Source organism: Protomyctophum parallelum (genome assembly GCF_964188405.1).
Source record: "Protomyctophum parallelum genome assembly, chromosome: 4".
NCBI classification, from domain to species: Eukaryota; Metazoa; Chordata; class Actinopteri; order Myctophiformes; family Myctophidae; genus Protomyctophum; species Protomyctophum parallelum.
This window is the reverse complement of record NC_139700.1, coordinates 32156733-32169393: the sequence shown is the minus strand read 5'-3', so window position 1 is coordinate 32169393 and position 12661 is coordinate 32156733. Positions and strand designations below refer to the sequence as shown.

Below are 12661 nucleotides of genomic sequence, written 5' to 3'. Positions count from 1 at the left end.
AGAGGACATCTCCCCGAACGTGTGGGTATGTCCAGATAGTTGCCTCGCGGAGGCCTCTTTGTCCAGTGTCCATTCTGGGTCCGGAAACGGTACTTTTTTCAGCGTTGACCACAGTAGAAGGTCTGCTGCTGTGAATTTTACACCTCTCCCGCTTAGCGGAGAGTGGGGTGTGGTACAGGACATCTCCCCGAACGCGTGGGTATGTCCAGATAGTTGCCTCGCGGAGCCGTCTTTTGTCCAGTGTCCATTCTGGGTCCGGAAACGTGACTTTTTGTCAGCCTTGACCCCAGTAGAAGGTCTGCTACTGTGAATTTTACACCTCTCCCGCTTAGCGGAGAGTGGGGTGTGGTATAGGACATCTCCCCGAACGCGTGGGTATGTCCAGATAGTTGCCTTGCGGAGCCGTCTTTTGTCCAGTGTCCACTTTATAAAGTCCATGCACTCCAGTGAATAGCATTTATCCATTTAGATAACTTTATTATTATTATTATAAGGATTTAATTACTTATTCTTACACAGAAACATAATGTGTGTCTTATAGCATCATATAGCATCATTTAAATGCTTAATTTGTAGTTTTAATGTGCAAATTAAACTTTTTTTCAATACTCTAGAGGGTACTCTTATTTTGAAGAGATCGTCCACCGGAAGTCTTAAATTAGCTCACTAGATTAGCTCACTAGACGCTGCCCTAGATGAGCTCACTAGACGCTGCCAGTAACATCCACGCACACACGTGTGCGATTGAATGTTGGACCCCTCCACATCTTTCTGAATCTCAGCAGAAACTAGGTAACGTTAAATCGGTTCTGGTCTGGTGAGAAACATCAGGTTTTACACTGCATGATGCTTATACCGCTTGTTTTGTGCCCACTGTCCAGCCACAACAGCAGGGGCTAGCAGCTCAGCTCGGCCCGTGTTGACTTGTTGTTGACCCCGCGGGAAGCCCGCTAGATTGTCTGTCAACGATTTAATGATTGAAGTTATTTAACTATACATTTACTTGTTGTACCAAATTCAGTTTTACCTCCTTAAACACTTTGTTTTCCAAACACATCGTAGGTGCCCCGCTTGCAACCTCATCTCTGCATCCCAAGTCATTATTTACACTTCATCAATCATCAGTTAAATATGAATCCTTGTTGATGTCAGTAATTACAATGTAAAGCCATGGTTGCATTTGCTTCCATTTGTAAACTCGGAATTAAATTAGCACGGATTAGTGTGTGGTGTAGTAGTGGGTGCCTTGCTTCCTCCTAGCCCCTCTCGGGACCTAGCCCTCCAAGCAGAACCCAAATGCTACTGAAGTTTCTGACATTTGTTCGACCCAGTGCATTGGGTCCTGTTCCGCGTCGTCCATGCCACCTGATTAAAACATTTACTGGCTCATGTTTACATGTTAAAACGCCTCTCCGCGCACTTTGACGATATTCTTCAGTATGAGGCTTTCTGAATATGTAAAGTATAAGTACACATACATACCTTTGCGAATATCTCCTGTGGCGCGGAAGCCGTTAAGTATTTTTAATATATGTTTGCCCGATTTGGAAGCTTGGATTCTTCTTGTTTATTGACACCTCATTGTACCGCCTATCTGGCTAGCTAGTGGCGCTATAGCTATGACACAGCAGATCAGAGGCAGGGACGTAGCCTCACAAGCCAACCGCACACCGGGAGGCGGTACAATAAACGGTAAACAAACAAGAAGAAATAAAGCGACCAAATCGGTCAAACAAAGATTAAAAATACTTAACGGCTTCCGCGCCACAGGAGATATTCGCACCGGGATGTATAGCTACTTAAAGTTACCGAATTCAGAATAACTCAAGGAAAATAATGGCGTCACATGCCGCGGGGCCTATTTTAGAGAGAATCTCCATATCCGCATATAGGAATTTCCATACGAAAGTACAGTAGCGAGCAGGGACCCAACGTAAAACTCAACAAAATATCAAAAAAGTTTTACGTAGGGTCCCGAAAGGGGCTACTCGGGACCCTACATAAAGCTTGTGTCAACAAAATGTCAGAAACTTCAGTAGCATTTGGGTTCTGCTTGGAGGGCTAGCTTCCTCCTAGCTATTGTGCTACGATTGGCATGCTATGATGATTATGCTATGATTACCTAATCACAGTTGATGTATGTGATTACTTAGGGATTATTACCATTAGGCCGGGAACTAAAATATCTTGGACATATCCACTTCACAGGATCTCAGGGATGACGGTGACATCCAACGACAGTGTTGCAAAATATATGCTCAGGCCAATATGCTTTTAAAGAGAATAAGGACATTTTCTGTGTTCTTTAAATGTAAAATGTGCACTGTTCGGAGCATATGTCACCCCCCTGTATACAGCCCATCGATGGTCTTCTTGCAGAGTGAAAAGCATGCAATAGCTTACAACGATGCCATGAGCTTACTTTGTGTTCCTAGAGCCAGTCAGTTGTTCACTTCTGTTGGTGTCTGCCCACCTGTGAGGCTTTGTTAAGGCAACTGATGTACAATTTTATGCAGCGCCTGGTAGTTTTTAACAACAGCATCATAGTGTCTCTAACAAACCCTATCAAGAGCTTTTAACGGGTCACGTCCAGGCTGTGCACGCACTGGCTCAGAAGCCTGCAGCTGATTTGGTAGGATTGCATGGAACTATAGTACTTTTATTGCACTATTAGTACTTATTTTATCCCCCATGTTGTATGTCTCTTATGTTATGGTATGTCAATTTGATCTGCTATGAATTAAGATTCTATAAATTACATTGCTTATTGTAAATCACTCTAGATTAGAACGTCTGCTAAATGCTAAACTGTAATTGTAATCCCTCTGTTCTAGGTCGGTCCATATGGCGGAACCAGAGCCCATGCTAGTCTCAGCTGCAGTACCAGTCGGAGAGAAGAGATGCTGCTCAGGAGACGAGGAGACGGATCCATCCTCCAAGAGACCACGAGTTCAGACTGAGCAGAAGAACGGATCCGTGAAGGAGGAGGAAGAAGAGCCAGAGGAAGTAAATGGAGGCGAAGGAGCTGGTGGTGGTGCCGGGGAGGCAGATGGAGAGACCTTTGCGGACATGATGAAGCACGGCCTCACAGAGCTGGATGTGGGAATTCTGAAGTTTGTCAGTGATCATGAGGGCTTCTCTGGAATCCTGAAGGAGAGGTTAGTGTCATGATGCTAATAAAGAAGTGCATGGTAAAGTTCTCAGTCGCCATGACTGATTTCAGTCTTTTCGATTCCATAGAATGTCTTCTATGAAAGCAATGAAAAGCATGTTGCACACCGAAAATAGCAGATCTACAAGATTATAGATTTTTTGGTTATTTGTTATTTTAAGATTAGAATATTACTTATTTTAAGATTAAGAGTATTTGAAGTGAAAATGTCATAAAAGCAAAGGTTAATGCTCAATCTTCGAGTCTGGGATTTCTTCAACTAGTTGGCTATAAATGGGAACAGCAGCAACATAGGTTTAGTACAGTATTACCTAAATATCAGCAACTAGCTCTATCGAGCTGCCAACTTTCGGTTTGCACGCAAGTAGACCATGTATGTATGGCCTACTGTATGGCAGTACTTGTGCGCTCTGCTTGCGCACAAGTAGGCCACATGGCCTACTTTTACACCCTTTTATATACAACCTTGAAACATACATTACCAAGAATGGTGGCCCCCTATTGGTCGGTGGAGGACACCGACATGCATGCATACATACCCCTTATTGACCGTATACCAACCTTGGAACATACTTTAGTTACATCATCAAGAACAGTGGTCCCTTATTGGCTGGTGGAGTAGACCAACATGCATACATACCCAGCCAATCCCTTATTGGCCGGTGGAGTACACCGACATACATACATACCCAGCCGTAGTACTAGTGCGCTCTGCTTGCGCAAGTGATAAACTTTCACTTTCAGCCATGAGATTTTAGCTTTCTTTATTCCATGAGGGTGGTTTGTTTCAATGGTTTGTCAATGCTTTGATTGGTCTTGTGGCTTTGTGTTCAGATACTCTGATTTTGTGGTGCACGAGATTAGCAGACAAGGCAAGATGTCCTGCTTAGATGACCTCTCTATCCCTCCAGAGGCTGAGGTGAGATAACATAATTTAAAAAATATTGTCATCCATGTCTTTGTCACAGTATTCACAGTGATGGTCAAGCAGTACACATTACTCAAGTCAAATTATAGATGCTCCAGATATCACTCAATTAAAAAGTTCAATACAATTTCTGCTTGAGTCAAATAAATACTAGTACTTCTAACTTACTTACTACTGAGGACAAAGAGCAATTTCAGAATGTTAATATGGATTAAAATAAATTATGCATAGTTTGCATACCCAAAGTGTCCCAAAGTCAGAAATGGTTTGTCTGTACTGACACCATGATGTCAACCTCTAGTCTGCATTGAGTAGCTGGGCCCAGATGTGAAGTTGTATTGACCCACTCTGCACTGGGTGGTTTTTAGGATGTTCCAGAGTGAAGTTGTATTGACCCACTCTGCACTGGGTGGTTTTTAGGATGTTCCAGAGTGAAGTTGTATTGACCCACTCTGCACTGGGTGGTTTTTAGGATGTTCCAGAGTGAAGTTGTATTGACCCACTCTGCACTGGGTGGTTTTTAGGATGTTCCAGAGTGAAGTTGTATTGACCCACTCTGCACTGGGTGGTTTTTAGGATGTTCCAGAGTGAAGTTGTATTGACCCACTCTGCACTGGGTGGTTTTTAGGATGTTCCAGAGCCGGAGCAGCCCACAGAAGAGACCGAGGTCCTGACCGAGGAGCAGAAAACACAGCTTGGAGAGCTGCAGCTGTTCAAGAACAAAGAGGGCAATGTCTCTATAGAGGTGAGACTCCCTTTCTTTTTGGTTTCCCATTGCACTTAACTTTATTCATCACTTTTTGAAACCTTTACCTGGAACAATTTTATATACACACGCATACAGTATATCTCTGCTGTTCAGGAAATTCAAAAAATGGAAATGAAGAAAACCTTATATATTCTTTTAAACAATGCAATACTGCCTCATCAAAGTTGTTATTGTGACTATATATTGTCAATTACTTGCATAAGAGCAGGAGAGGTGGTGGAGTTAGCTGCTTTAGCAGACAGTTTGAGGGTCCAGACTCCAATGGAGGTTTCATCTGAAGCGCTTTTTAATACTTTTCATTGGTTCAATATTCTTTTTAACCAACACACAGACGTAAAGGCTGTTTTATAGCACCGATTTATGAAGAAGAACGACGATATGTAAGGCTCTCTCATAATTCCCTGTAATCAACAAGTCGGGAACATGTTTGCAGAAGACAAAAGGGGCCAGGTTTTACTCCTATGTGTTTTGCCCGCCATTTTGATCAAACTTGAAAGCTTGTCAGGCGCATACTTGGCTGTTGAAGAGAAGTTGATCTCAGGTGCCGTGTTAATGTTTGTAGGTACTCGATGATACAAAGGAGAAGCGAACGCTAGTCCACAAAGCCATCAAGACCCAGTACCCTGGCCTGGAGACGAAGACGGAGGAGAGGGAAGGTCGCAAGTTCATAGTGGCCTACCATGCTGCCGGCAAGAAGGCTTTAGCAGGTAATTTGGAGAAGTGACACAAGACTATCAATTACATTCTTCTTATGGTTTTGTGATCTGCAAGGCCTGCCCGGAGCTTTAGTAAACAGTGCAATAGCAGACTGCACTGTGTATTTTGTAGTCTGAAAAATGGCATTTATCAATAATTCGTTCCTGAACACTGCAATTAGTTGCTTAGCCCTATATACTTCTTTGAACGGGTTCGAACAGGGATCTATTACTTGGCCCCCTACTTTTTTCCGCTCTACAACAACTCTCCTTGCCTACGATAGCCAATATACAAGCTAACGGCACATAGTGTTTCGATGTGTTTGTGAGCTTGTAGATCAGCTATTTTCACCAATTCTTTCATAGGAACACTAGGTAGGGTTCAAGTGGTTTAAGTTATTGGCCATGGTAACTGAGGATTTTGGTTAGATATGTCTGGACCTGGGCATCCGGGTGGTGTAGAGGGAAAACACTTCACCACCACAGCAGAGGTTAAATGTCCAGCAGTGTACCGGGTGCTCAGATAAAAGCAATCACTGATGTTTGATTGTGGGAATCTGGTTACATTGACTTCCTTGCCAAGTCCCTGCTGATTCGTTGCTTAGGGTGCATGACTGCATGTTGTGGTCAGCGAAGAGGGGATCTAGGGGGATGGTCCATGTTGTACACTCCTCCAGTGAAAGTCGCTTCTTGAGACTTCATGTATATCGGAGGAAGCAGGTGGTTGTTGCCACTATCCAAAAGGCCAGCAGTGGGTTTAGGCAGTTGGCAGTGACGGATCCCAGAGTAAACATGCGTAAAAGTGAGGGAGGACTTGGAAGAAATTCTGCTAATGTTCTTCCCCTGTCGAATGCAAGGATTAGTAATGCTGCTGAACTCTCAAGTAATTTCTTGTTTACACAAGGGATTTTGTTGCATGCCACAATATCTTGGTTGGTCAGCGCTTGGCCTCAGCTACCCCATTGCATGTGGCTATGGTGGGGGGACATAGCGGTTTGCATGTATGGGTGCATGTGCATGGCCAAAACACCTGCATGTTAACTACAAATTCAGACAAGCATAACATCTTGGATCTCAACCTTGCATGGCTTCTGAAGATTAAATCATTTGCCAGCCAAGTCTATGGACTTTATAATGTTTGTTTAGATCACCTATGATGTAAATCATTTGCCAGCCAAGTCTATGGACTTGGATGTTTGTTTAGGGCACAAAATGAAGACTCGTAAAGTCGTAAGGCATATGGCCAATATAAATACATCTTGTGACTGATTCCATTTTATATGATACAATAATAACAACATACAACACAGTGCAATCATGTCTCATGGAGGATGATGGTGGTGTCGGACTGTTAGCCACACCACTAAAGCACAAGAAGGAAGTTGACTTTTTAAACGGTATGACAGTGGAACACCAGCCAGGTAAATGGAGAAGAACTTGAACATTACAAGGTGGGAAACGATAAAGATGATGATGCTACACCATTAAAGGACGACAAGGAAATTGACCATTTAGAAGAGATGGCAGTGGAAATGAATGAAAGTGACTGACATATACGTGCAGCCTTCTAAAAGTGAAAATGATGCTCCATTTTCCAATAACGCAAGAGCTGCATGGGTGTGGCAGCCACAGTACTGGGCGCCCCTCACTTCACACTAGTGTGATTTTTTCTTATAATAATAACTGCCTTCAGTACAATATGAGTTTGGATGTCTTTTCATAGTGATATGTCGTTAACCATCATTGTATGTGCTTTGGTCCTCACCGGCATGAAGCTCACAACGCATCACAGTGATCAAGCATTAATTCTATTCAGCATTGGGTAACTGCATCTGGCATACAGTAAATAAACCCAAGTCTTTAGTCACCCTAAAGAAAATGGCGTCTATTACGCTTAATTACATGACTACACACTACATATTCGACAAATCAATAATGTAACACAAAATAAAGCCAAGAAATGATAATACCAACGGAATGGCATCGTGAACCAGCTCAGTGGTCTTGTGGCTAGAGTGTCCGCCTTGAGACTAGACTGGCGGAGTCATACTAAAGACTAAATATTATACCCAATTTCTGCTTGGCGCTCGGCATCAGGGTTTGGATTGGGGTTAAGGCCTGTCCAGGGTTTCATCGCATCTGTTGTTTAAGGCTACTTACTTAATGTGACCAGTCTATGATGACTCATCTATTATTGACTATATCTGTCTGTTATACTGTTATAGTTAGTCTATTCCTATGAGTCACTCTAGATAGAATATGTGACAACCAGGTATAGTTTGGTGACCACCGGAATGTAGACTGCAACCGGGTGAGCAGTATGGGTTGGAGCCCCAGGGCCTTGATCACCCCGGCTGGGTCACCTGAGTGAAGGGTATGCTGTTCGAGAGCCCCGAAACCCCGATGACCTTGGGATACATCACTGAGGATACTTCCCAGGTGCATCCATGCGATGTTTTTTAGTTATAGTTCAGACCATTTTGATCACCTTTCACTTCCTCTTATGTCTTTGAGATGTGGTACTTGGCTTTAGAAGACGCTATCTCGTTATGGTAAACAGTCAAACGGTTATAAGTTAAACATATTTATGACGTCATTATGTATTTAATCAGTGCCCATATTTGGACAAAAACCAAGCACCCTTTTTACTTGAAGAGTTTATAAGTTAAGATATTTTACTTCCATTATTATTATTAAGTGGTTTATCATTTTATAATAAACTTATAGAACCATTGTTAGGGTTCCACGTTAGCCTAGTGGCAGAGTTTGCTCAATCTATGTAGTGCTGATCGGTCCAGTGGTTTGCAAGAGGAGACGGACAGAAAAGCAATCAGCCACGCCGTAAAAGGTTTGTTATATTATGGTTGAAGCTTAACAAGTGAACGTTTCAGCTCAAACTGTTTGTGATGATGGATCCTTGTCACATCTAGTCCAGTCACCCTTGCTGCACAAACACTTAAACTCTACATTGCTTTACACCATTTTTGCTGAACGTTCACCTATTATGACGTGCCCACTGCCCAGCATTGGGACTCATGTGGTTAAAACAACAGAGACTATTGCCCTGGCCTTTGCATGCACGCTCGCCAGCTTCTCCATAAATACATAAACACCTTTATCTTCAGTAACATTGTTCTATCCTCCTTTTGCTCTACTTTGGGTGGACAGAGGTGAGAACACCAACAGGTAAGAATTTATAGTCCACACAGCACAGGGGGAGATGTTAACGTCAGCTTGGTTTTTAAACATGGCTAATCATGAGATATTTTAAATATGTTTGGTGCTGCAATGATAGTGTCACACGAGTTGGGTTTATTAACATTCTGGCTCGCAATGCATTGATTAAATTGTATTGCAAGTCAAGACTATGCAGTATAGGGATAAAGTCACTAGTCTATCAATGCTACTCAAGCATGCCAAGTTCAGAGGTGATTATTATGTGTTTATTATCTTGCTTATATTTCTATGGTTAAATTTTCTTTCTGTTTTCTCCTTTCCTTTTCCCCTTAAAGCTCCCAGGAAGCACTCGTGGCCTAAGAATCGTGGCAATTTCTGTCACTTTGTGCTGTACAAGGAAAACAAGGACACCATGGAGGCTATCAATGTCCTCTCCAAATTCCTCAGGTCTAGACACTCATTCACATAATCTACTGATGAAATGAAACTGAAGAGGCATATCGTTGTCATGCAGAAATGTTGTTTTTCTTTGCTTTTTTGGGTAATCTGATGGCCTACCTAAAATGTGCAGATCCACAAGCTCGAAACGTGGTGTGAAGCGACACATTTTGATCTTTTCAATCTGCTATTTGTTTTTATATTTTACATATGAGGTTTCCACCAGACAGAGACAATATTATCCAAACTGTGTGGTGGAAATCTTGATTGTCTAAAAACCATTACTTTTCAAGATATTATATAAAACTACATTTGAATGGTTCCAATGTAGTTATTATTTAGACAAGCTCTTGTTAATACTTTTCATTGGTTAGATATTTATAAAGCCCAAAGACACACTTGGTTTCTGCCCGGCAGCGACAATATGTATTCTGAAAAGGCAGGTGACATTCAGTCATTCGGCAACTTCAATAAACTTCACCTGCAATAATGTATTGGTATGCATAATGTGAGAGTGAATGTCTGGAAAAATGCAACACACTGATAAACTCTTATTGACACAATCCCCTCAGAAAAACGTAACCTACGTTAATTAATTAGTCTCTGCAAGCACCAATTCACGTAAGTTACATTAATTCCGTTGTATAAATGTTTTGATCCGATCTAGTCGAAAGGCTACTCACATCAGCTTCGGAATCGGATGGCTATCTGTTGTTAGCCATAAGACTGGACTGCGCTATCTTGATGTGCGTGTGCACCCACCCACCCACGCGCGCGCACGCACGCACGCTTTCATTCGCGTTTATCTCCAATTCCCTGTCCCAGGCAGCATTTCTGGTCAAAACAACGCTTATTGCACGGAGCATTGCGGTCGCTGTAATGGCGCCGGCCTGTACTTCTCATCAGCTAGTGAGAGATCAACACCTAATCCGGTAACACACACCATTCAGTCAACATCCGGTTCCGGTCGCCGTGTTTTGGATCTTCAAAATAAGGGTTGAACGGGGGCATATCCTGGCATATAGTAATCATTCTTTAATTAATCCTGGTGGCAAAAAGGTTAATAGGGGAAGCAGTGCCAGTGGCTCAGCTTGGGAATCGGAAGGTTCCCGGTTCGATAACCGGCTCCGTCTGGGTTAGTATTGGAAGTGTCCTTGAGCAAGATACTGTATTTAACCCCTAACTAACTGCTCCTGATGAGCATGTTTGTGCCGTGTGAATGGGCTATTGTAATGTGCTTTCATTTTAATGTCCTCCATGTGTACTGAATACGGATGTTTCTTGCTGCAGGCTTGCCCCCACAGTGTTTTCTTACATGGGGACTAAGGACAAAAGAGCCATCACTGTACAGGAGATTGCAGTCCACAAGTGAGTGTTCCTTTTCATTATTTTGTATTTTGTATCAACAAAACGGTGGATAACATATGGCTATTTCAGGGTTTGACACACGTCTCAAATGCACTTTGTGCACACAGCACAGGTCATGTTCTACTTGCCTGAATTATCTTTTTGCCTGTAATTGTGTCTGGTGAGGCCAAAATTACTGGTGGAACGTGTGTGCCAGTCACTAGGGATGTCACGGTATGCAGTGGTACATGGTGTGCGGATATGTTACTTGCACTCCGCCGATAATATTGTTTTATTTGTAATAGGTGTACCCTAGAAAACCACTCAAGTTCATTTTCGCACCCCTGTTCTTATAAGCATGCCATCTTATCAAATATCAATACTTTAGTCAGATAACCGGTGGTACTATTATTATGAAGAGAAGAAACTGACTATTCTGCCTAGGTCTCTACGCCTACCAAGGAGAACAGTGGTATCACAGTTAACTTACCGGGGGGGGGGGGGGGGTAAACATATCGGTGGCGGACATACATCTCAGGAGGCCTTGAGCAGGGAACACCCCCGTGATTGTCAGGAGGGGCAAAATTGACCACAAATCGTTCCAATGATCCTGTAGTGTGAGCTTAGCTTTCCGTTGTTTGGCTAGTTGCTACACCTGTAACTGATTAGACTTCGCCATTCCCCCCACAGGATCACAGCAGAACGATTGTGTCACCTCAACAAGTGCCTCAATAACTTCAGGCTGGGAAACTTCTGTTATAAAAACCACCCCCTGAAGCTGGGAGAGCTCCAGGGTAACCATTTCACTGTGGTCCTCAGGTCAGTAGGTTTTGAATGTCATCTCTCTCAACATGTTGCCAGAAATGGAACATCTTCTCACAGGGTGGTGGATAAACATCTCTTAAACGATTGTGTGATTCTGGATACATGATGTCAGTGTTGCACAAATATCATACTGCTGTTAATGCTTGCACCTCGAGCAGTAAGAAAAGAGGTGTCATTGTTCATGTACCCGTCTATGTTTATTTTTTCTGCTTAACCACTTAAACCCTATAATGCTTAGTTGACCAAGGGTCCCCCAGGGCTCTATACTTGAACCCCTGATATTTTCCCTCTACAGTACACCAAATGTCTTTGCTGAAAATAGTAAATCTACAGTGTTGTGAGCTTGTAGATGTAAATAATTCTCTGACTTAACACTCCACTATGCACATTTCCAGCCCAATCCTATCTGGGTTGTGCACATGCATAAAATATGAACTCACTGAACATCTGTAAGTAGCCTATTCTATATAAAAACACCATCTCCTGGGCAGTTTTCAGGAGAACCACTGTACTAGAGGATAAAGTATCCATCTCCTAATCTAGTCAACACACGTAAGCATAGATGTAAACAAGAACGGTGCATGACACCAACAGTGGTGACTTATTGAATCCAACGGATAATTCCTCCATTGTTGCAGTCCAGTGTGTCCACTTCTTCTCTGTGAAGCGGTCTCTCCACCTACGTCTTCTCCAGCTGTTAAACACAGCAGTGTAACAACTGGAAGGACTCCCTTTAAAAAAAGGAGATTTAAGATGTTTCTAACTCATGTCAACGTCACAACACAATATACAAACTATGAGAAACTACGCCATCACATAATCAAATGAAATAGCGTGGTTTAAAGATTCCTACAAAATCACGACCATACGTTGTGATTTTGTGTTGGCTGCATATAGCCCATAACATGATTTCTGAGTCCACACACTTACTATCTTGTCACACTGCTGACCCCTACTGGTTGACTTCAGACTGGTTGGTCCTATAGGGATGGCTATTGAAACCAGAATGGCCTGCAGCCTTCATTTCATTTGCCAGTGAGGAGCTTCACCAGGAGGAAATAGTGTGTGCAGAGGAAGACTCCTCAGTCCTCACTTCATCACGTCATCGGGAGACGTGAAGTGGTGTCATTAGACAACTATCTATCCTCCTCAGTGCTCTCATGTTTCCATTTCAGGAACATCACAGGAACAGATGAGCAGGTTCAGCAGGCCATGACTTCACTCGGGGAGACTGGCTTCATCAATTACTATGGCATGCAGCGCTTTGGCACCACAGCAGTACCCACGTACCAGGTTGGCAAGTAGGTTTC

The 12661-nt window shown here is 42.8% G+C and overlaps 1 protein-coding gene across 1 annotated transcript in view; it reads left to right on the top strand.

Moving 5' to 3' along the window:
• Window positions 1-12661, top strand: part of pus7 (pseudouridine synthase 7) — a 61608-nt gene that overhangs the window by 42569 nt on the left and 6378 nt on the right. Inside the window, exons 2-10 of the mRNA XM_083763150.1 lie at window positions 726-792; window positions 2835-3158; window positions 4007-4091; window positions 4729-4845; window positions 5432-5576; window positions 9077-9188; window positions 10470-10547; window positions 11217-11345; window positions 12527-12652. Of these exons, the coding sequence (XP_083619276.1) occupies window positions 2845-3158; window positions 4007-4091; window positions 4729-4845; window positions 5432-5576; window positions 9077-9188; window positions 10470-10547; window positions 11217-11345; window positions 12527-12652 (1106 nt within the window). The 5' untranslated portion in view covers window positions 726-792; window positions 2835-2844. The remainder of the gene's footprint in view (window positions 1-725; window positions 793-2834; window positions 3159-4006; window positions 4092-4728; window positions 4846-5431; window positions 5577-9076; window positions 9189-10469; window positions 10548-11216; window positions 11346-12526; window positions 12653-12661) is intronic.